We start from the raw sequence: 27,535 nt of genomic DNA on the forward strand, positions 1-27,535 counted from the left end.
GGAGAAACTCTACCTATATGGCATGCCTAGTGCTAAGTTTTTTCTGAGACTGGATGTACCTAGGGGACAAATGATCAGAATATAAGATAAACTCCTAGGATAGAAGATAATATGACCAAAACCTAAGAGCCTGAACAACAGCATAAAACTCTTTATCATATGTGGAATACCTTTGCTTAGCATCATTGAATTTTTTGCTGAAGTAGGCTATAGGATGACCCTCCTGGCTAAGGACACCACACCAATTTTGATGCCAGATATGTCATAGACAATCTCAAAAGCTTTAGAGAAGTCATGATGGATCCACACAGGTGCCTCAGACATCTTGAGTTTTATATCACCGAAAGCTCTTGCGGCAGTAGCAGGCCAATGAAACTCCCCTTTCTGCATACAATTTGTAATGGGAGCCATGATGGTGCTAAATGCCCTAATAAAACATCTACAGAAAGAGGCTAGACCATGAAAGCTACGAACCTCAGAAAAAGATGTTAGTTTAGGCCATTCTCTAATGGCCTTTACCTTCTCGGGATCAGCCATGATATATTGAGAAAATACAACATATCCTAAGAACAACACTTGGTCCTGAAGGAAGGAATACTTTTTAATATTAACATACAATTTGACAGACCTGAGAGTGAGGAAAACCTTTCTAAGGTGAACTAAGTGCTCTTCTCTAGAGCTACTATAAACCAGGATATCATCAAAGTAGACGACTAAGAATTTACCAATGAAGGGTCTCAACAACTTTGTCATAAATCTCATAAATGTACTAGAAGCATTGAACAACCCAAAGGGCATGACTAACCATTCACAAAAACCATCCTGGGTCTTAAAGGCAGTTTTTCACTCATCCTCAGGCCGAATCCTAATTTGGTGATGCCCATTATGCAAATCAAATTTGGAATAGACTATAGAGCTAGCTAATTGGTCAAGCATGCCTCAAGCCTAGGAATGGGAAACCTATATTTGACAGTGATCCTATTGATAGCTCTACTATCTACATGCATTCTCCATGTACGATCTTTCTTAGAGGTCAAAAGGGTTGGTACAGCATAAGGATTGAGACTAGGTCAAATGTGACCTTTCAACAACAAGCCATCTATTTGCTTTCTCATCTCCTCGTGCTCCTTAGGGTTCAACCTATAGTGTGGAAGATTAAGTATCTGGGATCTTGGAACTAAGTCAATGGCATGTTGGATGTCACGCATGGGAGGTAAACTATCTAGTATGTCCTCTGAGTTCACATCCTTAAACTCCTCCATCAACTGCTCAATCTCAGGAGGTGGGTTATCTTGGAGTTAGAGGTCAAGTAGATCTTACTCCTAGGGATGACAGCTAATATCACTCCAAACTTCCAACTCTCTTTTTCAAATTTCCTATGAGTCAAAATGTGATAGTTTTTCTAACTAAGGGTTGAAAAGAACTCTTATCCTTTTTTGCAGGTTGAAACTCACTAGGCTTTGCAGGGTTTAACCTAATTTTTTTATCGTTATGCATGAAAATATAAGTAATCTCCCTACCAAAGTTATGAGCATCCACATCATAAATCCAAGATCGATCTAACAAGACACTAGTGACCTCCATGGATAACATATCACATATAATCTCAGTAGAGTAACCTCCCATCTGAATTGGCACTAGACAACACTCACTAATACGAACTGAAATTTTTATCTACCTAGATAACTCTATAAGGATGAAGATGAGGCTGAGACTTCAGTTTCAATCTACTAATGGAAGATTTAGTATGAGACTTCAGCAACATTCATAGAGCTACCCCCATCGATGACAAGCTTGCAAACCTTATCTCCACATTGGGTATAAGTATGAAAAATGCTGGTGCATTTCCATGCCTCAGTCTGCAGGAGTGGTGATGATACATCTTATGATATTAACACATCCTCCTAAATCCTCACAATTCTCCTCATACTCTTCCTTTGAAGTAGCTGCTCTAGAGGATTAAAGTCTTCTATGGGGCCATCATATAAAGTTTCCTCACATTCAATTCTCATGGCCAATGTATGATGTGGACATTGAGCAGCTATATGGCCCTTATTATTACAATAATGGTACTTTATATTTGAAGAACTAACTGAATGAGATGCCATTGGGGTAGAGTCTCGGATCCCAATGACTGTGGATTGCTGATTAGCAATCATACTCGAAATAGGATCATGACTCGTACAAGAAGGCAATAGCTGTTAAACATCCTTAGTACGATTGACAAGGACAGACCTAGATTGTCTAGACTCATTGGGGAAGGAAACTCCTTTTCTTTGGGGGAGAAATCCTATAAAACTTCTTAATCTTTAAGGCTTTGTGGTAGGCATTCTTTACAGATTTAGGAGAATACAAAGAAACCTCCCTCTTCAAGTCGACTCTTAGACTACTAGCAAACTTAGATATCAGCTTCCATGATTCTTTAGAAATATAACACCTCAATTGTACATCCTCAAAACAAGCCACATAGTCAGTGACACTAGTGATTCCTTGTCTGAGAGTATACCATTGGTCCAATAACTAACTCCTGTAGTAAGTGGGAATATACTTCTCACAAAGCTTAGACTTCATCTCCTCCTAAAGGACTATAAGTGGATGTCCTACTTGCTCTAGATCTCTTTGGATTGTCTGCCAATACTGCTTGGTAGACCCCATAAACTTCATTTTAGCAAAGCAGACATGAGATATATTTGACATGTGGTACTACTCAAAATAAGCCTCTAGGTCCTGTAACCAATCATGGAATGCATCTAGATCTAACCTGCCACCCTAGGAAGCAACATCAATCTTAATCCCTTTAGGTGATTCCTCAAACTCCTCACATCTAGACGGATACGACCTAAGTTGTTGACCTGGGGGTCTGAAGTGCTTAGGGCCTCGAGCATACTTAGTAGGTTGCTCATGATGTCTAGATGGGGAAATAGGTGGTTCCACTTCTCCCTCGTAGTCATCTCCGTAATACTTATAATCCCTAGCTTCTGTTATATAATCTAGAGGAATCCTATGATTATGACTTTGAAAATTGTTTACGAAATGATGGGTAATTGGAGGGACTGACATGTAGATTGGAGGTGCCTGAAGGGACTGCTTAGTCTGCAAGATATGACTCGGACCACCAGTTGGCTTAAGAGTCTGGGAAGGAAGCTGATAAATGGGTTGACTACTAGTATGATCATTCTCTAAAGGTTGTTTATCCAGTCTTGACTCTCTCAGGGATAATAGATGTTCGACCTGCTGATCGTTGAGATTAGCCATGTCGACACGATGATTAACCTGATTAGTACGAAGCTCAATAAGATCAATTTGAAGTCGGTCTAATGACCGGCACTTTTGGTTTAAAGTCTCTTGGAATGCAGTTTGGATATTTTTAACAGATTCAAGCTTTTTTCCATAGCAGAATAAACATCTTTCAAATTGCCAATGGTCATGGTAGCAAGGAAGGGCAAGGATAAAAGTGATATTAGACTAAAATGTTGTAATCACAGAGAAATTCAACTCAATCCTCACAATGAAAAATGTAAAGTCAAATGCAGTGCCTATATTTTTTTGGTGCGTGCAATATCAAAGAGGTAATGTGATATAATCGAGCTACTAAAGATAATATGAACAAAATAAGGCCAACCCAATAATTCGGGTTCCTTTTTTTGTTTAGGGAAGTATGAAATAAAGTGGTTTAGGGCAGTATGAAAAATAAAAGAGAGGACCTAAGCCAACCATAGAAGCTACCCAACAATTTGAAGAAGTCACAAGGTTCAATGAAGGAATCGTACCTTACACAAAGATGAGATCAATTAACCTTAAAGCAATTTGCACAGTGCGCAGAAAGTGATTTGATAGTACTCTGATACCAATTGATGTGGCACCAAAACACAAGAAAGCAAATAGGAAAGAGATAAAATGAAAGGAAAACAAGGAAATCAAGAGAAAAAAAAATCAACACACTTTTGGGTTTTCAATGTCATTCAAAGCTACCCGCTCAATATAATAGGAGTCTTTAAATAGACAAAAATAAAATGCAAACGAAATCACATCCTAATGAAAATGAAAATCATATCTCTCAAAATAGAAACAAGATAAAATCTCTCAAATAAAATGGAAATGAAACCACATCCTAATAAAAATGGAAATTATATCTCTCAAAATGGAAACAAGACAAGATCTCTCACAAATCCCTTCAAACATTATTCAAAATCCTACGATTCCTAAATTACGATGTCTCTGCCTAAAATAAGTGCGGAATTCCCGATTCTCATCACATGATGCAAAGAATATTGAAAAAGTAAGATACGATATGATGAGGATAGAATAAATAAATAATTATATAATTTTTACTATATGTAAAGAAAAGCTTTCATAGCATATCTTATACAATAGATCAACATCAACAAACTCCATCATTTAGTCGTACTCTATTTACATTGTCTTAGGAATAGACATCAATTTTGATATGTCCAAGCATCCAACCCTTTCCTTCTTTATGTATTTCTCCTTGTTTAACCATGTCCAAGTGTTGTTCCTTACTGTTTTGAAGTGTCAGGTCAAGCACTTTGTTGTAAATCAAAAGGTCCTAGCCACATAGATCATGGTTACAATCCATATACTACACTCCACACTCCATCTACTAAGATCAACATCACACACTTTAAAATTAACCATCCATCGTTAAAAGGTCAACATTCATCAAAAATGAAAAAGGAGGAAAGAAAAGGAAAGAAAACCCTCTCTCTTATATCCAAACATATCAATGAAGTATTCCAGTTGTTACTGGGAAGTATCATGAGAACTTTCTTAATTTTGAAAAGTAGGGCACTAAATAGAAGTATCTAAGATGTATCTAAAAGAACTCAACAAGTATCTGTCATTGATATGTACTGGATGCAGACACACATCATTTTAAATTATCTGTGCTTCCTAGTTTTTGGATTCCCATTGTGTTTTTTCTATCTGATCCAAGGAAACTAGAAAGAAAATTTCCAACTTTAGGGTTAAAAGGAATGCCAGATAAATTTTGCATTTTTTTTTGAGTGATCCAAATCCCTCCCTTATCTGTAACTCTGCTACTAATTCACTTTGCAGCTCTCCCGCTGGACCCCTCAATCACTGGCCTGCAGTTGCAATGATTTATTATGGGACCTTATTCCATGTTTTTGCTTGCTTTTTACTGTTCCAGTTTCTGTGCTGAATCCGGTCAGCCTCCAGCAGGCATGGGTGGTTTCAAGTCAAGTTTGATATGTAGCATGAGTTTTCCAGTACTGACAGCGGATCTGCTTAAGAAAATCATCCAGTGTACTATTTGTTACATATTTTTTTTTGAGTATAGCTTTTACTTTTACACGGGCAAACAATATTTGGTAGGTTTAACAGCCATAGTAAGATTACCTATAGAAAGGTAAAGAAGATGCACATACAAAGATCTAAATATTGGATTTGTTGTTTAGACTGGATCCATCTTCTAACTGCATTAATTCTGTATTTATTGCTCCAAATACAATAGCTTTTCATGGAGAGGGGAATGGATGTGTATGGGTGGGTGGGGGAAACAAGTTTTTCCTTCGATTATAGTTTTAAGTTATATATTATGTTTTTCCCTATAAAGGTTGATGCTTCCTATTTTCCCGTCTGATTGCTTTGGAACTCTAAAAAGGCTACTTGATAATGTCTTAATATTTTTGTACCCATCATTTTAATAGGTCGAAGGTATGAACAAACCATGTCCTGGATCGCGAGATAAAAGTTCACCAAAAGATGTCATCTGGAAAACAGTGCCTCATCGGTTATTTCTTTGCAAGATCTCACACCCGGACATGGGGCAAAGGAGGTGTTGCTTTTCTTCATCCTGAAAGCAACAAGAATGAGAAAGCCTACATGTGCATGTATAGAATAACGTAATATTCTCTGAACTGTGATATATTTTGTAGTTCATGTTGAAGCAGGCCATACAAAGTTGATTTAACTGTTTATATTGAATGCCTCACGCTTTTGTTCTGCTTTGACAAGCTATATACAGGCTTGAGCAGTTCAATGATGTATTATTTCAAGAGAATAGTTTACATCAAGAGAATGGCAAAAGTCATGGTGCAAGAGTGCCTTTACTGATTTATCTGAGATCGGTGTTGTTGCTGGAAATAAGTCATTGCCTCTAGAGGCTCTTAAGGTACTGTCTTTCCTCTGTAATGCTATAAAAACCACTGTATTGTGGATTTCTATTTGAATTACTTGACATGACCTCTCTCTTTATGTGTGCACAGTATGCATGGTTCTCTTGGTACATTCCGTGTACCGATAGCTTAATTGTTTCCACTGGATATCTGACCATTACTGGGATTTCCTGCAGGCTGGATGGTATTCCAATGTCCTTTATTTGGGGAAGGAGGATAACCTTCCAATCTTCACTATGACGTATGCCTTTCTTACTCTGTATTTTAAATTTTTCTTGTTTTTGTTGAGCTGTTATGAGGCCCCTGGATTTCCAACCTAAATCATAAATCTTATGTACTGCAAACGTTTATATTGAGGCAGTTTTTTTCCTTGTAGTCCTGTTGTGAGGCAGTTTATGTGATTACATCTTGCTGTCTGTCCTGTATGAACTCTTTACTGCTTTCACTATTTATCTATGTCATCAATTTCTCAAACTTGGGAAAAAGGCATTGCATTGTTCAAGTCACAATGGATTAGAAAATTTTATCAAAACCAAATATCCAGAATTTGTTTTCTGAGAAAAAAAATAGGCTTGCAATCAAGTCGTTCTGAATGTTTGGTTTTTTTGTTAACCTACTAATTTGCAAATACGGACTCCTCATATCTTGTCAAGAATTCTCTCTGTTAGTTCTATTCTTTATCCACTGAAGGACCCCTTATAATAGTTTGAGATATTGCTAGGGTTTCTTTATTTGGTCTAAATCAAGGCATGCCTTACTGCATAACTTCCATGAAATTTAGATGTGAATATCCTCAAAATGGTTCATTAATTGGCTGTTCAAGAATAAAAATTGATGAGCTTCTTACAAGGAAAACAATTTTGTTTCTTTTGTTGAAATTGCAACTGCCATCATCTCAAAATAATTACCATGGGATCTATTACATGGTTCATTTCTTTGTATGATGATACAATATAGCTGTGTTCATCCTTTTAACTGTTACATGTTTTCCAGTAATTTCCATGTGTAGTTGTTTGGAATTGTGCCTTCTCATTGACATTGTTTAGTGATTCTCAATATGTTGCTTTTTTTTAATTTAGTTAACGACCTGCATTTTTCCAGTAATTTCCAATCCCTAACGGTGGGTATTTTCGGTACTTCTCAATATACTTCTTTTTCCAATTCAATTATTGAAGTGTTTCCCCACATATCTGATATGTTTTCTTGTTGCTTTTTATAATTCACTTAATGAAGTGCTTTCCCACATTTCTGATACATGTTTAACTTTCAACCACACAGGTGCTTATTTTTCAGAGATCGAGCAATTTAAATCTGGTGAATTACCTGTAACCGGCCCTTCTAACAATTACATGAATGCATTAGTGAGAGGGTTGGTAGAAGGAAAACAGCTTACCAGAAAGGAAGCAATTGCTTACATTAATGATGCTGCTGGCAGAGGGTTATGAGTACTTGGGCCCCACATTTATAGCATAGCAAGTTGTGTAGGAACGATGATTAACATTGAATAAAAATGCAAACAGCTCAATATTCACTGTGTATAGGTTGTCTTTTAGAAGTTTGCATATGGCCTGCACAAAGAGTGCTTGACTAGAAAACGTTTTTTGGAACAATTCCGACTGAATGGTTTTTGGTGTTATGATTTGTCTTTCATTTGGTGTTTGTCTTCGATTATTAAACTGATGAGAGTTAAATATGTAGGATTGCAAGCTTTACTCCATGTGCTTGCATTCTTCAGTCTGAAGAGAAAAAAAAAAAAGCGCCTGCCACTGAAGCATAATTTGTGCTCATCCCAAAATATTGAGCCATGTTGCAGCAGAGAATTGGCAAGAGGTCACAAAAGTTCAAGTTTGGGCATTGAATATTACCCACTTTTGCAAATCTGATGAGTATATCGTCTAAATACCTATTCATTGATCTTAGACATCTAAGCTAGATTTCCTTGTTTTGAGCAATGGCTCATCTCTAAAATGTTCTCATTTTATTTGCTGAATTATCCGCATGGCTCAGCAAACATGCCTGAACAAACCGGTATCAATTTGCCCCTCAACCTAGGTGAAAATTTGGGAGACCCACCCAGGGTGCACCGTGCACATTTCTACCTATTGATAGAGCCGTGGTAGCACATCACTTCTTGTTGGGATCGGTGCTGCACATGAGCGTTAAAGAATGTTTCACAGCCAAAATCCAAGATATGATTTGCTTCAGGTTCCTGCAAATCACAGGAACGTTTGTGGCCTCTTGGAAGGACATCCAACAGCTTCGGTGATTCACATTTACCTTATTCGCATGCTGATGTGGAACCAGCCACTGTATTAATTTGATCTATGTTCCATCCCAAGGGTATGGAAGTTCCTACAAAGTACATGCCAGGTCCAAGCTCCCACCTTGCACTGGTCTGGATATCCCACTCTGTAAGGTTGCTTAATGCATTTAACCGACCAGCCACTTCTATTTCATGGAAATAGTAGATTTCATAAGCTTCTTTTGTAGAGCTAGAAGTAGATTTCATTCTCAAATAGAACAGAGCACTCTGATTGTATTTGAGGCTATGAGTGTAATAGATTACAGTTTTGTCTCTGCTGGGTTCCAAGACAGAGTCCTGGTTGTTTGGCTAATGAAGAACCCACTATAACTCTTCTTTCAAGTCTTATTTTCCACGAGAACTCGTTATGATGGTGAGATTGGAACTAAATAGCAAGGCCATCCACTTGGCAGGCAGAAATTAATGCTAGAGATAATACAAATCTACAAATGCTGGATCCTAGAGTTATAAGCACCGACTGCCATGCGTGCGTCCAGAACGAGCATCAAACCAGCTTTTGATGCAATTCCATGTGGCAAAGCTGTAACAAAACAAGTCAGCAGATGGGCATACGTCTCATCAAAATTCATTGTTAGAGAGAATTAACATGTATTGCTGCCAAAAAAACAAAGCCTTACATGTAGCTTTTTCTTAAAAAAAAAAAAAAAAAAAAATCAAATGAATGTTTCTATATAATTAAGATTGTGCTGATGGAATTCAAATTCCTCGTGCAAGAATCACAATTTTAAAAGGTCAAATCAAGAACTTTATCCGGTCTCAAAATTTAATTTTCTGTTTTCTTTTTCCTCTTTGCTGTTGGTGCAGCAATTTACAACTGGGCTCTTAAGTAAGAAGAGGAGCTCTGATCCCAGTAGACTATTCATATACCTCGAGTCTGGAAAGTGATGTCTGCTTGATTGGCCTTTCCAGAAAACAACACCACATATGATACACAAAAGAATAAGTTTCTTTCATCAGCAATCTGCATTCCTTTACCGTGATTTCAACATAGCATGGCCTGTGGCACCTAAATGTACAAATAACTTGTTCCTGACAAAATGAAGATCATACAAACTCAATCAGCACTGTAAATCTAAAGAAAAGATGGAGGGGGGAAATCAAAAAACAGGAAGAAATGATTAGAAGATACTTTTTACATCATTTGAAATAACACCTATCAATGTACCTTGATTCAAAGCTCTCTCCACATGTGTCACATGCATTACTTAGAGCCTTTGAGGTTGCCTGATTCAAATAATCCATGGAGTGAGTTCACAAACAGAATTGCAAAGCTTCCCAAAGGTCATGCAGTTATGACTAATCTCATTTCACATACAAAATTTGCGCATAGAGATTCAGGAATTCGAGATTGACTGCATGGGTTCTGTGAAGACCATAATAACAGAACATATAAACGCTAAGGGTTGCAAAACGACCTTGACCAAGACATTTTCATCACAAAAAAAGAAAAAGAAAAAAAAAAAGAAAAAGAAAAAGAGGAAAAAGGTAAAAGAGTTCACAACCTTACCATAAGGCACTTGTAGACTGCTCATGCATAAAAGGGGAAGACACGTGGGTGGAGTTGATTGTGCATTTTAATCTCCACAAGTTATTCAGGAAAAACTTCAAGGATCCTCAGATTATGAATCTTTTAATTCTAGATACATCCAAACCCCTTTACCAACAAACTCCACCCTAAATCTATTGGCAAGAGGTCCAGAACTTCTAGAACCTAGCATCACTAATTTCAGCAGACCTTTTGCTGTCGATTCTTGCACCAGCGAACATACGCATTCTGCCATCTGACCACCTTGATCCATTGATTTCTTCCCACTTCAACCTTGAACCTTCCTTGACCCCATTTACTACCAACAGTATCCTTTTAGAGTTCACTCAAACCTTAACTACTTTCATGAATCAGTCTGCACAGAAGAAATCATCTAAACCTTAGGGAGAATAATCCTTGCACTCCACCTTGTAGGGTTAACTAGTTTGATCAAGAATCACCAAGCAACAAATAAAGGCATACCCTTGTACTTGTTTCCCTACTTAACATCAAGAAATTTGCATAAGTGAAGAAGAACAGAGAAGATGTTATAGTCCTTCTCATTTGTTCATAAAGATTTTCTACATGATTGAAATACTCCCATAAAGATGGATAGTTGACTGACTCATCATGTTAATCCTATAAGTGTTAAAAGAGCATCAGATGACTCATGCTGGCTTAAGAAGGACCACATAATAATCCTAACAAAATATAGAAGATGTGCTATTTTCAAATGCAAAAAATTTACAGAAATTTTGGGTTCAAACTCCATTGCTTTCAAGGATACCTCTAGGCATGCTCCAACACTATGAATCTTTGATGATCCTTTTCATAGGAGGGGGATACATCTTCAGGTGTTTGATTTATTCATAATTGCAGATATGTAGGTATGAACATAGATGCAATAAAAGCTGAAGGCATACCAAAAAGTTTAGACATTTTGATATCTGACCAACATGTGGGAGGGTCATTTTGAGCGTTTGCAGCACCATTTCAGTTGTGTTAATATTTTAGGTGGCTTTATTGCTGATTCAGTATCCAAAGAAATGTTCTGGTTGGATTTGAAGATTTTCTTTCCTAGACCAAAACTTTTACCAGTCTCAACTCATATTGATAGAAAAGTTTCAAGTTTTAGCGTAAATTTTCTGTTCATGGCTAGCCTAAAAAGGGAAAACTGGCTCTTAAACCATGGAATGCATGATGCACCCATGCACAACAAACCCAAGTCATGTTGTTTCCACAAGCACAATGTTGCGATGATGCATGGCCAACATGATCTCATCATGCCCAAGATAATCTATAATTGCTTTTACTGAAAATTTCTAGTGTCATTGCATTTTATTTTCATTTTGTAAGACTATTTTTTTGGAGGGCTTGGTTTTTATTCAAGAGTTTATCAAAATCCACCCAGCTTCCACACCTCTAACTAAAGCTAGATTAGCTAAATTCTTGCAATCACTGCTTAAGATTACACCTGTTACTTTTGATTTAGGCAACTTTCACCCTATACATAGGTGAGAGGTCAACAGCATGTAAAACCCCACAATAGCAGGAGACTCATGCACCGGGATGCCCAATTTTAACTTATTTCAGTAAATAGATTTCACTCTTGCATTTGTTTGGACAGTTCCACTATTCTGTATCTCAAAATGTTCTTTTCACTCCTTAGTTTACATTATTTGATTCCGAACTTGACCTAATTACTTTATATTTAAAGAGAACTCTTTCACTTAAACTTCACACAATAAAAGAAACTGTTTGTCCACAGATGATGACTAGAAAAGGTTCAGAAGTAGATAGGACCAGTTAGAGAGAGGGTTAGAGTGACAACTACATTTCCCTGTCTATGGTGCAGCTATAAGGGCAGAAGACACCTACAATATCAGTTACAGTAGATTTTCACAATCTTGAACAGAAAATTAAGAGGAATAAGGACTTGAGTACTGGTTCTAAAATGATTGCAGCAATAAGCTAGTGTTTATAGAACCGTTAGCTTTTGAAAAGGTAGACACTTATCAAGATATATGATCAGAAATGAAGGTTATTGACCGAAGGCTATGATTACTGAAATTAGAAAGCTCCAAGATTCATGATGTGTTATGTCAAAAATATGGGCATTGCAACTTATAACATATGAACTGACAATGTTCTGCTATAAGTTTTCTGAATATAAACTCATAATTCTTAGAGAACAGACAGGAGGAGAGAGTTTTTTGGTTACCAGTAGGAGATAGTTTTTCTAAAATATCTCTACTTTTTCTAACAGACAGTAGGAGATAGTTTTTTGGTTACCAGTAGGAGGTAGTTTTTTCTAGTATATCTCTACTTCTTTTGCCTCTTTCTCATAGATCCTTTCACTAAAGACAATTCCTCACTGATCAATTCTTATATGCCAGGCCACTACCAAAATAAAGCAACTTAAACAAGAAAAAAATGGCAAATGAACAAAATAATTCCATGTTTAATTACTAAGGCTGTCTTTACCTTCTGTTTCCTTCCTTTTGATGGGTTCTTTGAGTCAGCAGTTGTGTCTTTTCTTCCAGCTCCCTTTCCATCCACTGATTGCTTTTTAGACTTCTGATTCTTTACTGTAGCTCGACCTCCCTTACTTCTGGTTGCGACCTCCTCTAAAGGACTAGAAATAACCTCCTTATTATCCTCAATATTGTCTTCCTGATTCTGAACTTCACTGTCCTCCTGCTGGGACTCACCCATCTCTGGCCTCTTTGCTTCATCATACATGTCTGCCCCTGTCCGTTTCTTTGGTGCTCGATTCTTGCGACTTCTTTTGGAATCATATCCTATCGAATTTTGCTCATCATTATCAAGATAATGATCATAATTGGACGTTGAATCATGTAGATCCTGAGAATCATTCTTCCTATTCTTATGCCCTGAAACCATGGCTTCCAAAATGCTAGCCTCATCATCTGAACCCACTTTTCGATCACTGTACTCCAAATCCTCATCATCACTCCCATCCTCCTGAAATCTGATCTCCTCCCTCAATTCTTCACATAGTTCATCCACCATATCACTCTCCTCTGACTCTGGTGGTTCATAATCAAATCCTACATGGACTCCCTCTTCATCCGCCGCCTCCTCCTCCTCCTCCTCCAAGACCTTGTCTTCCTCCTTGAATGTCATCCTCAGCTCCGCAACCTTATCCCTGTGCTTCTTCGATTGCTCGTGATTCTTCCACTGCTTATCCGACTTAAACTTCTTATTACACACCACACAGTAGAGTTCCTCACCGGCACCCTCTTTCTTTTTCTTCTTTTTATCATCCTCCTCCTCTAAGTCATCAAACCCACCTCTATAGCAGTCTTTCTTCTTCTTCATCGATCTTCGCCCACTCAGGTTCTTCATACATCCTCGCTCTCTCCATCTTCTTCCTTTCCTCCTCCTTCTTCCTCGCCTTCTCCTCCGCCCGCCTCTTCTCCTCCTCCAAGTTCCTCTTCGCCGTCATATCGATCACCCTCTTGTCCCTCTTCTTCACGAACGCCGCCAACCCGCGGACCGTGTCGATGTACTCCCTCTTCGCCTTCTTCCTCACCTTCTTGTTCTCCTCCTCCATCGCCCGTCTCGTCCTCCGGTTCGGCCCCATCGATGCGTCGTACTCGTCTACCCAACCGAAGTCCATCACGGTGCAAAACCCAAGCCAATAATTGTAAAAGGCGGTGACTTGGGAGTAGGAGCTGTCGAGATTGCCGATCAAAGGGCGGGGGCGACGGCGTCGGCGCCCAGGTCCAATTCCTTGGCGAACCATAGCTCCTGGGCGTAGACCTTGTCGAAAAGATCGCCATAGACCCTGTAGAAGCCCTTGCCGGCATCGGAGTAGCCGGAGAAGGCGGAGTTGGAGAAGAAGGCGTAGAGGTCGAGATCGAAGAAGGCAGAGGGGCGGTGGGACTTGGAGGCGGAGGGGGGGAGGAGAAGAGGATCTGGGAGCGGTGGGAGTCGTACCAGGCGCGCTCCTTGGGGTCCGAGAGGACCTCGTAGGCATGGCGGAGCTCTTGGAAGGCGGCGGTGGCGTCGGCGGCGGAGGTGGCGGAGGCGGAGGAGGCGAGCTTGTCGGGGTGGAGCTGGAGGGCGAGGCGCTTGTAGGCGGCGCGAATCTCATCCTGGGAGCAGTCGCGATGGACGCCCAGAACCTCGTAGAGGCACCGCTTCCTTCCCCTCTGCCATGAATTCGCTTCTCGAGCTCTAGGGTTAGGGTTGGCCTTAGGGTTCGAATTAGATTCGGACCGCGGCTGGCGGCGTTTTAATAGAAAACTTGGAGGGGGAGGAGATGGAACCCACTTAGATTTGGATTGTACTTCGCGCGACACACGGATTCACCTTCCTTCCGGTCATCCACCGTTGGATCATTCAGTCATCACTTATAGATCCGTGCAGACGGATGAATGACGGTGTTCTGAACGCTTTCAGAGCTGTGCAGTTGGTGATCCAGGGTGGATGGCGCGAAGGAAGGTGCATCGCAATTCCACTTGTCGCATGCCAATGTGGCTTTGGCATGGAAGAAATCATGCCACGTTAGATTATGACAGTGCTTAGTGTTGCGGCCAATCCCCTCATCGTCTGATCGTCAAAAAACGAGCGCGTGTAAAAAAAAAAAATCCGCACTGACCGAAGGCGGTTCCGGCGGGGATCCTCCGACGGTCAAATCAGAGATGACTGGACAACAGTGAAATGAAGACGAGAGTTCAATCGAGAGAGAGAGAGGAGCAAGCCTGTGGTTTCTCGAAGGGCCTCTGCACTGTTGCCTTCCCCGATATTTATAGTGGAGCGTGGTATGGCGCCGTCATTAATGGCGCGGACAATTGAGGAATTGTCAACTCACTGTAGACTGTCAGAGTCGCCGTGAAAGTGTCATATCGCCGTGGGGCTGTCAAATCACTAGGGTTGACAATGCCCTAGGCGGGATAATGCCCTTAGGTGGCAGTGCCGCATGTTGCTGTCAGGACTGACAAGCTCTGGCGGCTGTACGGCGATCGGAGGAGTCGACCGACCCTAGGTCGGTGGCCATCTGTGTGGCGTCGGGTGGAGATTCGGGCCCCTTTGACGGTCAGCGGCATGTTGCGAGAGTCGGCCATCAGACTCCTGGTTCAGTCGGGAGAGTGGAAACCCGACCGACATATCCCACGGACGGAAAGGGCCGTTAATCGGCCGGTGATGGCGGTCGTCGGTCGTCGGTCGGTCCTCACCAGTCGGTCGGGGTCGGTCGGTCGGTGGTCGGTCGGTCCCCGTCGGTCGGTCGGTCCCTCCGGTCGTAAGTTCCGACGGGGGTCGGTCGGTATTCCCCAACAGTTGCCCCCTCCACTCCTGAGTCGGACGGTGAGCTGGCCGATGCCATTGCTTGGACAGCGACGCTGGGCGACAAGGAGTGGAATCACCGTTTGCCCAATTCTGACCGTACCGCGGTTGATGCGATGTCAGGCGTCCTATGAATGCCTTGCGATCCGCTGGCGTCAGGCGTCAGTCGGTGTCAGGTGTCAGTCGGCGTCAGGTGGTCGGGTGCCGGACGATTCTGTGTCAGACGATCGGATGTCCGGCGCCTTCTGGGAACGCAAATCGTCGCCCAGCATCGATTCTGGGAGCGCGGGGCGCCGTCAGGCGTCCCATCGGGAACGCGAATCGCCGCGGGTGCTTTAATTCGGAACCGTGGCCTCTTTCGCCACGTGTCGGAGGTGGTTGGGCCGGCGCCCCTCGCATTAAATGAAGGCGGTGCGGCCGTCCCGGATGGGCGCGCGAATCATCGGGCCGAAGGGAGGGCCCGGAGGCCGCCACGTGTCGCACATCCGAGACCGGTCGGCGCGGGGGCATCTCGGCCGTCGACGGCCCTATATATATAGGACCATCCGCACTCAAACCCCATTCTTGACGTTTTTGCTGCAGAGACTCTGTCCGGGCGATTTCTCCGTCGTCGCCGGCAGTCGTCTCTCCTCCCGCTCCCCAAAGGGTCCATTTCGGTTTGTGATCTTCCTCTTCTTCCTTCCTCTTCTTCTTTCTTCCTCTTCTTCTTTGCTTTTCCTTCGGTTCTGGTGCGATGGCCGGAAATCCATCTCGGGGAGCTCGGTCGGAAATCCGACCGATGACTCTCGGTCGACTCCGGAAGTTGAGGTTTCCTCGCTTTCGGGGCCGAACGTTGATCGGCTTCGGAGCAGTATCGCATCCCGGAGCAGTTTCAACTTTCCGCCCCAGGGGCCGGCGGTCGGGTTAACAACCCTCCGCCGGGCCAACTGGCGCTGTATGTCGAAGATCTCCGCGCGGGTCTTCGGCTTCCGATTTCGGAGTTCGTCCGGAATCTGCTAAATTATTACGGACTCTGTCCGGCGCAACTGGCGCCGAACGTCCGACTGATAATCAGCTTCGCGCTGTTGTGTCAGCTTCTGCCGACCAACCCTCGCATCTCGCTCTTCCGGGCATTTTTTGTGCTCCGACCCCACCCTAAGGCCCGAGGGTGGTGGCTCTTCAACCCCCGGAAGGGTCTTTCCTTCATCACTGGTCTTCCATCGTCCATCCACGGGTGGAAGAACCAGTTTTTCTTCATCTCATCTCCTTCTCCTTGGGGCTTCCCTTCCCACTGGGGCGTGCCCCGAACCGAAGCAAACGACAACAGCCGGGTGGAGGCGGACGACCGGGAGGACTTCCACCGACTCAAAGACATGTCGGTTCCGAAGCAGAGGGAGCTTGTTACCGAACAAGCTCTCTATGACGCCGGCCTGAGCTTGGTCCCCCGACTAGGTATCGCCCGATCCCCCGGTCCTCTTTTCATTCGGCCCTTATTCCGGTTCTTAGATTAATATTTCTGTCGGTATCGCAGGGACACCTCCGAGGATGCGGCCGACCGACGCCGAGATCGGCAGTACGCAGCGAGGAAGAGGCCGGCATCGGGGGCAGGACCTTCGCGTCCACCGAAGAAGCCCACTCCAGCGGCGCCGACCGTCGAAGCGTCGGCGACCGACCAATCGGAGCCGGTGATAGCGCTCGCGGCTCCGGCAGCGCATCCGGAGGAGAGGCCGGTGGAAGAAGCGGCCGAAGGAACATCGGGGCCTCGCGGCGGGGGTGGCCGGATGACGTTCGGGAAACCGAACACCATCCGACGGCGTCTGCGGCCGCGATGGGGGTGTCCGGTTCAAACTCGAGCATCCCCTCCCTGCCGGTTCCGTCGGTCGGGGTGGCCGATCGGGGGAAGGCCCCGATGGACCCCGCGGACGACACGAGGTCGGGGAGTCGCACCGTGCCGTCCAGCGCACAGTTCTCCGAAGGGGCGTCGGCGTTGGCCGATCACAACCTGGCCAGGAGGCTGTGCCAAGGAATCCTCCTCCCAGCCGACGTGGAGGTGCTAAGGTCTCGGCAAGTGACCGAGATGTTATCTTCATTCTACCCGACCATGGTCGAGGTAAGTCCCGCTTCGCCTCGTTTTTCCTTAGTATTTTCGTTACTTTGTTTTCCTGACGAAACGCTTGCGTCGGCAGCTGATCTACACCATGTCGGAACTCGAAGCCGGATACCGGAGGTTCGGGAACGTCCGGGCGGCTTGGAAAGAAAGGTCGGTGGCGGCCGAAGCCGACCGGCAATGCTGGTCGACCACCTGAAGCAGTCGGCCGACCGGGAGGCCAAGTTGGTGGACGAAGTCTCCCGCCTCGGGTCCGAGCTAAGGTCGGCCAAAAAAAGAAGCCAAACGCAAGGGTCGAACCGTGCACCGTCTGCGGCGCGAGCGCGACGGTGTTGCCATCGAACTCGAGGGTGAGCGCGAGCAGCTTCGAGTCAGCCTGGAAAAAACTTGCCAAGGCTGAGGAAGATCTGTCAATCGCCCAGGCCGACGCCGACATATCGAAGGCAGAGGCAGAGTCGGCAAGGGACTCGCTCGGCCGGGCGGAAGCGGAAGTGAGGTCGGCGAAGGAGTCGGCCAGTCGGGCGGTGGACGACTTTCGCGCCAACCGACCAGTACCGGGAGGAAATGCTGGAGTCCGGCTTCGCGTCGTACCGGTGGGGTACGAGGACGGTCGGGATGCGGTCCAAGCCCTGTACCCGAGCTGTACCTCAGCAGTATCGTCCCGCCGGGGGCCGAGGAGCAAAGTCACTGAAGAGATGGCCGACCCGCCATCGGGAGGCGTCGTCGTGGCGGGGGAGGCCGTCCAGGAACAAGTGGCCGAAGGAGAGACGGCCGCGACTCGTGTCCCGGCGCCGACTGCCAGCTCCCCACCAACCGACAATCCTGCTTCGGCCGTCGACCCCAGCGCCGATCATGGTGGATACGCCGGTCATCCCCGATCTTCCGTCGGTCGAGGAGATCGACTCGGAAGGATGACCGCGGTCGCGTCGGCTTTTATCTTTTTTCGTTTTACTTCTTAGAACTATTGTAACTGGGCTTCGGCCCGATTTTGTAAACTCCTTTTGACCTTGAATGAAATCAGTCCTTTACTTTTTTCTTTGCTTGTTCTTCTTTCTCTTATGTGTTGTTGAATGCCTTCGTAAGTCGCTAACTCATATAGGTCGGTTAGGACGTTCGGCAACTCACGCCGCCATGAAGGTAGGACAAGTCCCGACCTTTGATCGGCCTTTGATAGCCAAGGTCGTCAGTCGGGCGTCCTTTCCCCGGCCGTGAGTCGAGCGCGTTTGTTGAGTCGGAAGCCGACCAACCGTGATAAAGGTTCGGTAGTCGGGTCTCTTCCGACGCGTTCAGTCGAATGTCGTCCGGCGCATTCAGTCGAGGGAGCACCGATAAGTCGGACCCCGATACCCTTGTGTCGGGTATCTGTACTGCGCCTCACGATATACGATGGTAAGCCGAATATCTTCCGGCCGGTCGTAGCCCAGTCGGTGAATCATGAATGCGACTGAGGTCGCATTGTGCGATAGACGGTGGCAAGCCAAATATCCTTCGACCGCCGTAGCTCGGTCGGGAGTCGCGACGGCGGTCGCGCAGGCATTCCGCCTTTCTTTGGTCGGGGCTCGATCGGCGTGTTAGCCGATGGTCTGGCCCGAAAGTTCGACCGTAGAAGGAGTGTCAACTCCCGTCAATATAGATGTATCAGTCCTCGTAAGAGTCCGGTGTGTCGCCGAAGGTCGGAGGGGTGTGACCCCCGTCCATGTAGATATATCGGTCCTCGTAAGAGTCCGATGCGTCACCGACGATGGGATAGTCGGTTTCAGGCGGATACCAAGTCCGAGTCGGCATGTCGGGGCTCGACCTTGGTGAGCGCCGATCGTCAGTCGAAGAGTTAAACTCCGAGATTTCAAACCGGATTTGTATTCCGACTGGACAAGTACAAAATTCATTGGTAATACAACTTCAGGTTGTCGGCGTTCCACGTTCGGGGAATGGGTTTCCCTTCCAGAGTCTCCAGTCGGTAGGCTCTCGGACCATAGGTTTCTGCTACCGCGTAGGGCCCTTCCCAGTTTGGAGCCAGCTTCCCTTGGTCCAGGGGCTTCGAGACCTCTGCTTTCTCAGGACCAAGTCATCAGGCCTGAAGAGCTTTGATCTGACTTTGGCATTGTAATGCCGAGCTACCTTCTGTCGGTATGAAGCCATACGAATTTGAGCCTCGTTTCGCAGTTCGGGGAGGAGGTCTAGGTCGGCCCTCTGACAATCGGAGTTGTCCGGCTCTTGATACCGCTCGACCCTTGTAGACGGCAGTCCAACCTCGAGTGGAATCATTGCCTCCGTCCCATAGGCCAAGCTGAAGGGCGACTCCCCGGTCGGAACGCGGGGGGTCGTTCGGTAAGCCCACAGGACGGAGCCAAGCTCGTCGACCCAGAGGCCTTTGGCTTCATTTAGTCGGGTTTTGAGCCCGTGGAGTAAGATCCGGTTGGTCACCTCGACTTCACCGTTGGACTGTGGGTGCCCGACCGAAGTCAGTCGGTGCGTGATGTGAAACCTTGCGCAGAAATCCCTGAAGTCTTGGTTGTCGAATTGTCGTCCATTGTCGGTGACGATAGTATGCGGCAACCCGAACCTGAAGATGATGGATTTTTGGACAAAGTCCTCCATCTTCCGCTCGGTGATCTGCGCCAAGGGTTCGGCCTCCACCCATTTGGTGAAGTAGTCGATGGCGACAACTATGAACTTTCTTTGACCCGATGCTGGAGGAAAAAGATCGAGAATGTCGACCCCCCACTGAGCGAAGGGCCATGGAGCAACAATAGGAGCGATTTGGCTGGCCGGTCGGTGCTATATGTTAGCGTACTTCTGCAAGGTTCGCACTTCCGGACCAACTCGACCGCGTCCTTTCTCATGGTAGGCCAGTAGTAACCCTGTCGCAGGACTTTGTAGGCTAGAGACTTGCCCCCCAAGTGATTCTCGTAGATCCCTTCGAGCACTTCTCGGAGAGCATAGTCTGCGTCGGTCGGTCCCAAGCACCTAAGCAATGAAAGGGAGAACGACCTTTTGTAGAGTCGGCCATCCATGATTACATATTGGGAGGCCGACCATCAGAGCCGCTTGGCCTCCGTGGGATCCTCGGGGCTGATCCCGTCAGTTAAGAACCGGACGATCGGGTCCATCCAGCTTGGTTCAGCCGCCAGCTGCTGTATTTCTTCGACCCGATCGATGCTCGGCTGCTCGAGGTTTTCCACGAACGTCCGACCCAAAGAGTCGAAGGCCGAAGTCGCCAGTCTGGAGAGTGCGTCGGCACGGGCGTTCTCTGACCTAGGGATGTGGGAAATTTCAAAATACCTGAGGCGCGCCACGAGGTCCTTCACTTTCTGGAGATATTTGGTCATGGTCGGATCTCGCGCCTCGAATTCACCTTTGACCTGCCCCACGATCAGCTGAGAATCGGAGAATGCCCGGAGGCTGTCAATGCCCAGCTCCCTTGCCATCCTCAAGCCAGCGAGGAGTGCTTCGTACTCGGCTTGGTTATTGGAGGCCTTGAAATCGAATCGGAGGGCTACTCGGCGACTACCCCATCCGAATTTGTGAGCAGGAGCCCTGCCCCGCTCCCCTGAGTATTTGAAGCTCCGTCGATGTGCAGTACCCAGGTGGAGACCGGGTCTGGCTCGGAGACCGCGTCTCGTCCTGGGTCCGCAGCTCCCGACCTTTGGTCGGTGGTCGGACATTCGGCGATGAAGTAGGCCAGGACCTGAGCCTTCAGGGCAGGCCGCGGTCGGTACTGAATGTCGAACTCGCTGAGCTTCATCGTCCATTTTGCCAGTCGTCCCGATGTGTCCGGTCGGCGCAATATCGCCCTCAGGGGCTGGTTGGTGAGAACCACTATGGCATGAGCCTGGAAGTATGGACGGAGTCGTTGTGCGGAGACAGTCAGGGTGAAAATCATCTTTTTCGTCTCCGAATATCGGGCTTCGGTGCCGTGGAGTACCTTGCTGGTATAGTAGATAGGCTGATGGGTTCGGCTCTCATTTTTTCGGACGAGCACCGAACTGACCGCCTCAGAGGATGTGGCCAAATAGAGATACAAGGTCTCCCCGACCTGCGGCTTCACGAGCAGCGGTGGGGAAGCCAAGTACTTCTTCAGATCTTCGAAGGCCCGTTGGCACTCATCCGACCAAGAAAAACCGTTTGCCTGCCGCAAAGTTTTGAAAAATGGAAGGCACCTTTCAGCTGATCGAGAAATGAACCAGCTGAGAGCAACGATTTTTCCGTTCAGCTGTTGGACCTCCTTCTTGGTGTTCGGATGACGCATGTCGATGATCGCCTTTATTTTCTCAGGGTTTGCCTCGATCCCCCTCTGAGAAATGAGGAATCCGAGGAACTTCCCCGAGGTTACTCCAAAAGCACACTTGGTTGGATTGAGCTTCATTCGATGTCGTCGTAAAGTGCGGAAGGTCTCCTCGAGATCCCGAACATGATCCGGGATCTGCGCACTTTTCACCAGCATGTCGTCCACGTATACCTCCATGTTGCGCCCGATCTGATCTTTAAAGACCTTATTGACAAGTCGCTGGTAGGTAGCGCCGGTGTTCTTCAGCCCGAAGGGCATCACCCGATAACAGTAGAGGCCCTTGGGGGTCACGAAGGCAGTGTGCTCCTCGTCTTCAGGCGCCATCCGGATCTGGTTGTATCCGGCGAAGGCGTCCATGAAGCTGAGCAGTCGAAATCCGGACGTCGCGTCCACCAGCTGGTCGATCTTCGGAAGTGGAAAGCTATCTTTCGGGCAGGCTCGATTCAGGTCGGTATAGTCGATGCAGATCCTCCACTTTCCGTTGGCTTTTTTGACCATGACGACATTGGCGAGCCAATCGGGATACGTGGATTCTCTGATGAAGCCCGCCTCGAGCAGCTTGTCTACTTCTTCGTCGATGGCCCTCTGTCTCTTTGGAGCGAAGGACCTTTTCTTCTGCCTCACCGGCCTCATCGTCGGGTCGATGTTGAGTCGGTGGGTTATCGTCTCTGGGGGATGCCCGACATATCCGCTGCCGACCAAGCAAACATGTCGGCATTGGCCATCAGCAGCTTCGTCAATCGTCGTCGTTCGGGGTCGGCAGCTGAGACCCGACCCATACCTTCCGGTCAGGATTTTCCGCTATCGGGATCGACACGAGCTGCTCGGCCGGCGAACCCCGTTCTTCCTTCTCCCGTTGGTCCAGTTTGTCGATCGTCAGGGAGCCCCTCAACTCGTCGTTTTGAGCGGAGATCTGGAAGCATCGACGAGCGAGCTGTTGGTCTCCGCGCATCTCCCCGACCTCATTCCTGGTCGGGAACCGAACGAGGAGATGGTAAGTCGAGACAATCGCCTTGAGGGCGTTTAGTCCGGGTCGTCCAAGTATGGCATTGTAGGCCGAAGGCACTTGGACGACTGCAAAAGTTAAGGGACCGTGCTTTGTCGTGGTTCGGTGCCGGCCGTCACAGGCAGGGTAATTTCTCCTTCCGTCGCGACAGCATCCCCGGCAAAGCCGATCAAGGGCATAGAGACCCTCTTAAGTCGGTCGGTTGATAGTTGCATCCGGGAGAAGGTCGAGTAAAACAAAACATTTGTTGAACTTCCATTATCTACAAAAATTCTTTTTACATCATAGTTTGCTATTGTTGCCGAAACAACAACAGCGTCGTCGTGGGGAGTTTGGATGCCCCGAACGTCTTCCTCTGTAAAAGTGATCATGTCGTCCGGGCGCGGCTTTTTCGTTGGCTCCCCTCCCGCGGATGTCCCCGGGCCCAGTCGCTTGGAGATCATGTTGATGATCCCGACCGTCGGCTGATTAGTCACCGCCCCTTCGGTCGGCTGGGGTCGTCGGTCGGCAACTGGTTGGGTCGGCGGGTTCTTCCGAAATTTACCGAGATACCCCCGGCGGATGAGGGCTTCGATCTCATCCTTAAACTAGATGCATTGCTCGGTGTTGTGGCCGTGGCCTCGATGAATCGGCAGTACTTCCGTCGGTCGGGGCATTTTGCCTTCAGAGGTGGAGGCCGTCGCAGGTACTCTTTCCCCTCGATCTCCATCAAAATCTGCGCACGGGGGGCAGAGAGAGGAGTGTAGGAATCGTACTTGGAGCGTGTCGGCCTTGGAGTCTGCCGCTTGGGCGACTTTTGGTTCTGTCGCGGTGTCGAGACCCGACTATCGGTCGGGGGCCTGCTGGGTGCAGCGGGTTCCCGGCCCTTCCTCCGCTTCTCCTTCGGGCCTCTGGGTTCGGCCAAGCGTCGGTCGGAAGCTCCTTCATCCGCGCGCATGTACTTGTATGCGCGCTCCAGCAGCTCGGCGTACGTCCGGGAGAGGGTCTTGTCCAGAGAGTAGGTAAATCGGAACGCCCTCAGCCCCCATTTCATGGCTGAGATAGCCATGTCTTCGTTGAGGTCCCGGACCTCAAGCGTGGCCGTGTTGAATCGCGCCACGAAATGTCGGAGCGTCTCATTTTCTCCCTGTTTGAGGGAGAAAAGGCTGTCCGACGTTCGCGGCGGCTTCCGGCTGGTGCTGAAGTGAGCCACGAAAGAGTGCTCGAGCTGCCCGAAGAAGTGGATACTTCCCGATCGAAGACCGGAGTACCAGGCCCTGGCAGCCTTGCGGAGTGTGGCGGGGAAGCCGATGCAAAAGAGAGCGTCGGTTGCCCCCTGAATCATCATGAGAGTTTTGTAGCTCTCGAGGTGGTCGATTGGGTCGGTGGAGCCGTCGTATGGCTCCACGTGCGGCATCTTGAACCGACTGGGGATCGGTTTGTCGAGAACGAGTCGGGAGAGAGGTTGGGCGGTCTGGAAGTCGACGTCGTTCGAAGACTTCTGGCCATCCACCTGCAACTGTGCAAGCCGACGGTCGATTTTCTCGAACCTGCGTTCGTAGTCGTCCGTCCGTCGGTGCTGGGAGACCCCAGGAGTGGAGTCCCCGGAAGATTTCGAGAAGGAGGCGGACGGCGTCCGCGGTCGCTTCTCCTTCCTCGCCCGTTCCAGCAGGGAAGGAGAGAGCTGTTGGGACTGTCGGGCGTCGCGCCGTGGCCGTCCCTCCTCCTCTCCATGGGAGCGCTGTTGCGGGCGCTCGCACGGAGGCGACGGGGATCGGTGCGGGCGCCGGCGGCTGCTCCTGGAGGGCATCGAACGGGCCGCCGGTTGTTGCTGGAGGCTCTTGACCGCGCCCGTCAGTACGGTCATCTGCCGTACGATGGCCGCGATCTGCGCCTCCGCGGTCACCGCGGGGTGTGGAGAGCTGGGCTCCGCCGCTGAGGGTGGTGGGGAGGTCTCTTCCCGGCGGGAAGAGCGTCTCGCCGACCCGGTGACCCTCGATCTTTGGGCTCTTGTCTTTGTCATTAGTATCTTCTGCTTGGGAGGGCTTGGTGCCGTATAGCCCCTTCCTGACACGCCAATCTGTTGCGGCCAATCCCCCCGTCGCCTGATCGCCGGGAAACGAGCGCCTGCAAAAAAAGAAGTCCACACTGACCGGAGGCGGCTCCGGCGGGGACCCTCCGACGGTCAAGTCAAGAGGTGGTTGGGCAACAGTGAAATGAAGAGAGCTCAATCGAGAGAGAGAGGGGGAGCAAGCCTGTGGTTTCGAAGTCGAAGTGGAGGTCCCCTGCACTGTTGCTTTCCCCGATTTATATAGTGGAGCGTGGTATGGCGCCGTCATTAATGGCGCGGACAATTGAGGAATTGTCAACTCACTGTAGACTGTCAGAGTCGCCGTAAAAGTGTCATATCGCCGTGGGGCTGTCAAATCGCTAGGGTTGACAATGCCCCAGGCGGGATAATGCCCTTAGGTGGCAGTGCCGCATGTTGCTGTCAGGACTGACAAGCTCTGCGGCTGTACGGCGATCGGAGGAGTCGACCGACCCTGGGTCGGTGGCCATCTATGTGGCGTCAGGTGGAGATTCGGGCCCCTTTGACGGTCAGCGAGTTATGTTGCGAGAGTCGGCCATCAGACTCTCTGGTTCAGTCGGCCCGGAGAGTGGAAACCCGATCGATATATCCACGGACGGGAAGGGGCCGTTAATCGATCGATCGGTCGGTCGGTCCCTCCGGCAGTCAGTCGGTCGGACGGTCCCTCCGGCAGTCGGTCGGTCGGACCCTCCGACAGTCGGTCGGTGGGACGGTCGGTATTTCCCAACAACAGACACACCGTCCTCCATCAAATCCTCAACCTACAACGCAAACAATGCACAAGAGCAGAGATAAGGGAATAGTCACCAACAAAATTGCAGGCCTAAGAATCTGCTGCTATGGCAGTGATGGCGCAAGCAAACCCGCAGCGGCATTTTGGGCACTCCTCAAAGTTGGAGAGGGGGAACGATGCAGAGAGTGGACTGACATAGAATTGAGATCTCTGCTGCTCCTCACCACCCCATCGATGCCAAACCACATGAACACAACCTTAACATTCACTACTCTCTCATCCATGAGCTTGCCTGATTCCACCTTGCCTGCAATTTTCTTTTGGTACTTCAACTAGCAGCCACCACGTGCACTGAACTCAGTCTCCTCTCAGGAACACCTCAAAGATTCCATCTTGGTTCAGTGTATAGCTCTCCACGCCCCCTGCGAGGATTCCCTTGGGGAAGTTGAACCTCTCCAGCATCTCATATGCCGAGGGGGCATCAGAAACCGGGGCCTCTTTGAATGAGAGGGTAAGGGTGGAGATAAGAAGGAATGCCAATAAGGTTTTGTAGGTTGGCAACATTGAAAGGTGGGATTTGTTGAGGATGCCTGGATTGGTTTAGCTTTGGGGGAAGAGGAGGGGATTCTTCTCGTCAACTCCTCCCTTTTGTTTGAAAATGAATAGAAACTGATGAGCTAATGGGATTGTGGATGGTATGGATTCCTAGAAATCTGTGAGATTTTATCAGTGAACCAACTTTTTGTTGGAATTCTGATCGGAAACAGATGGAAACCGGTGTACTTTCTGCCAGAGGTTGGATTTTTTTTATATGTGGAAATTAAGGATGGAATAGATTTCTAGAGGATGGCGAGAACATCTCAAAGAAGGTTTTTTTTTTTTTTTTGGGTGAGGCGTTGTAGTGAATGCTTTCCTCACGGAGTCTTTGAATGGGAGAGAGGTGCTTCTTCTCTACCATTCTCCTTCAATAATCGGATATTAGGAGAAATTGTCGGTTTCTCTGAAAGATGGGATCTTTTAGATGAGAGAGGAGTGGTTTTGGAATGGGTAACTAGGAAATGGTGGATTATCTCAAAGATTGGATCTTTTCGGTGTGAGGAAGGGTATCCTCAGGTTGGAAGGAGATGGTTTTACGAAAAATGATAGGTGTTTGATACAAGCAGGCTTGAGAGGAGAAACAGTGAGGAAATGAGGAATCTGATGAGCTTTTGGGTCTAAAATTATAAGCTGATAAAAAGGAATCTTTTGTGGAAAGGAAAGATATGTCTTTCTAAATGATGATAACATTTAAGAGAGAGAGAGAGAATTTGGATTGGGAAGAAAGAGTAGCTTGGATGGTGGTGGAAGACAGGAAGAGGAAAAGCGATAGAAAAGGGACTGAGATGGCCAGTTGGAAACCAACTGGAACATGGACTTATGTTTTGGCGTTAGGTACATCCGTAGAGATATGATGACAACAATTTTTTTTACGGATTTTCCAACGGGATCAAATGTCCCATTTGCTTTTTTTTTCTTTGTTTGGGAAATGCCACATTAGATGCGCAAAGTTTGTGGGCGAGATTGCAAAGAAGTGCTTCAATCCAGATTCCAGCAATGCAATTTGCCAATATCAATTATGTTTTATTAGTTCTTGTTTTATTTTTTATTTTTTATTTTTTTTTGGGAATGGCCAAATGCAAGCAAATACTTGCTTAGAAAAATGATCATCGCCTTGCCCCCCTATTATAATGACCATGTTACTTGTAGATGGTGGGAGCGGCTCAAATGTCTAAAGCAAGAAACAACTTCCATTGCTGATGTGCAAAACTTCTAGTTTTTAGCAATCAAAAATTCCGAATTTGTTTCATTGCATCCTTTATAATATATGCCGATGAGTGACTATCCCATAAGAATTCTCGGCACGCTTCTGTTAAGCACAAACATAAAAGTTAAAAAAATATTATTTTATTTGAGAGTTACCGAATTTTATTTTTTATATGGACAATATGATTAGAATTTTATGAGTACTATAGTATTCTATTTCTATGTGAATTTT

The 27,535-nt window shown here is 47.0% G+C and overlaps 3 protein-coding genes and 1 pseudogene across 4 annotated transcripts in view; 2 read left to right on the plus strand and 2 right to left on the minus strand.

Moving 5' to 3' along the window:
• The window catches only part of LOC105058078 (histone deacetylase 5), a 31,518-nt gene extending 24,726 nt beyond the window's left edge, over positions 1–6,792 (plus strand). Inside the window, exons 9-11 of one of the 2 annotated variants that reach the window (XM_073249139.1) lie at positions 5,691–5,885; positions 6,008–6,154; positions 6,335–6,792. In XM_073249139.1, the coding sequence (XP_073105240.1) occupies positions 5,691–5,840 (150 nt within the window). In that variant the 3' untranslated portion in view covers positions 5,841–5,885; positions 6,008–6,154; positions 6,335–6,792. The remainder of the gene's footprint in view (positions 1–5,690; positions 5,886–6,007; positions 6,155–6,334) is intronic. The other variant, XM_010940864.3, reaches the window with a different exon arrangement.
• Positions 6,793–9,119: 2,327 nt separating this feature from the next.
• LOC140853970 (DNAJ protein JJJ1 homolog) lies at positions 9,120–17,841 on the minus strand. Its single transcript, XM_073249089.1, is given in 7 exon segments — positions 9,120–9,510; positions 9,647–9,705; positions 12,491–13,325; positions 13,327–13,729; positions 13,732–13,929; positions 13,932–14,278; positions 17,693–17,841. Coding segments are annotated over 7 exon segments (2,049 nt in total). The 3' UTR covers positions 9,120–9,452.
• Positions 17,842–25,590: 7,749 nt separating this feature from the next.
• On the minus strand, positions 25,591–26,890 carry LOC140854010 (uncharacterized; annotated as a pseudogene).
• The window catches only part of LOC140853971 (histone deacetylase 5), a 14,785-nt gene continuing 14,084 nt past the window's right edge, over positions 26,835–27,535 (plus strand). The window contains 2 exon segments of the mRNA XM_073249090.1: positions 26,835–26,931; positions 27,038–27,117. Coding sequence (XP_073105191.1) covers positions 26,835–26,931; positions 27,038–27,117 — 177 coding nt within the window.

The sequence above is a fragment of the Elaeis guineensis genome, chromosome 15, assembly GCF_000442705.2.
Source record: "Elaeis guineensis isolate ETL-2024a chromosome 15, EG11, whole genome shotgun sequence".
NCBI lineage: Eukaryota > Viridiplantae > Streptophyta > Magnoliopsida > Arecales > Arecaceae > Elaeis > Elaeis guineensis.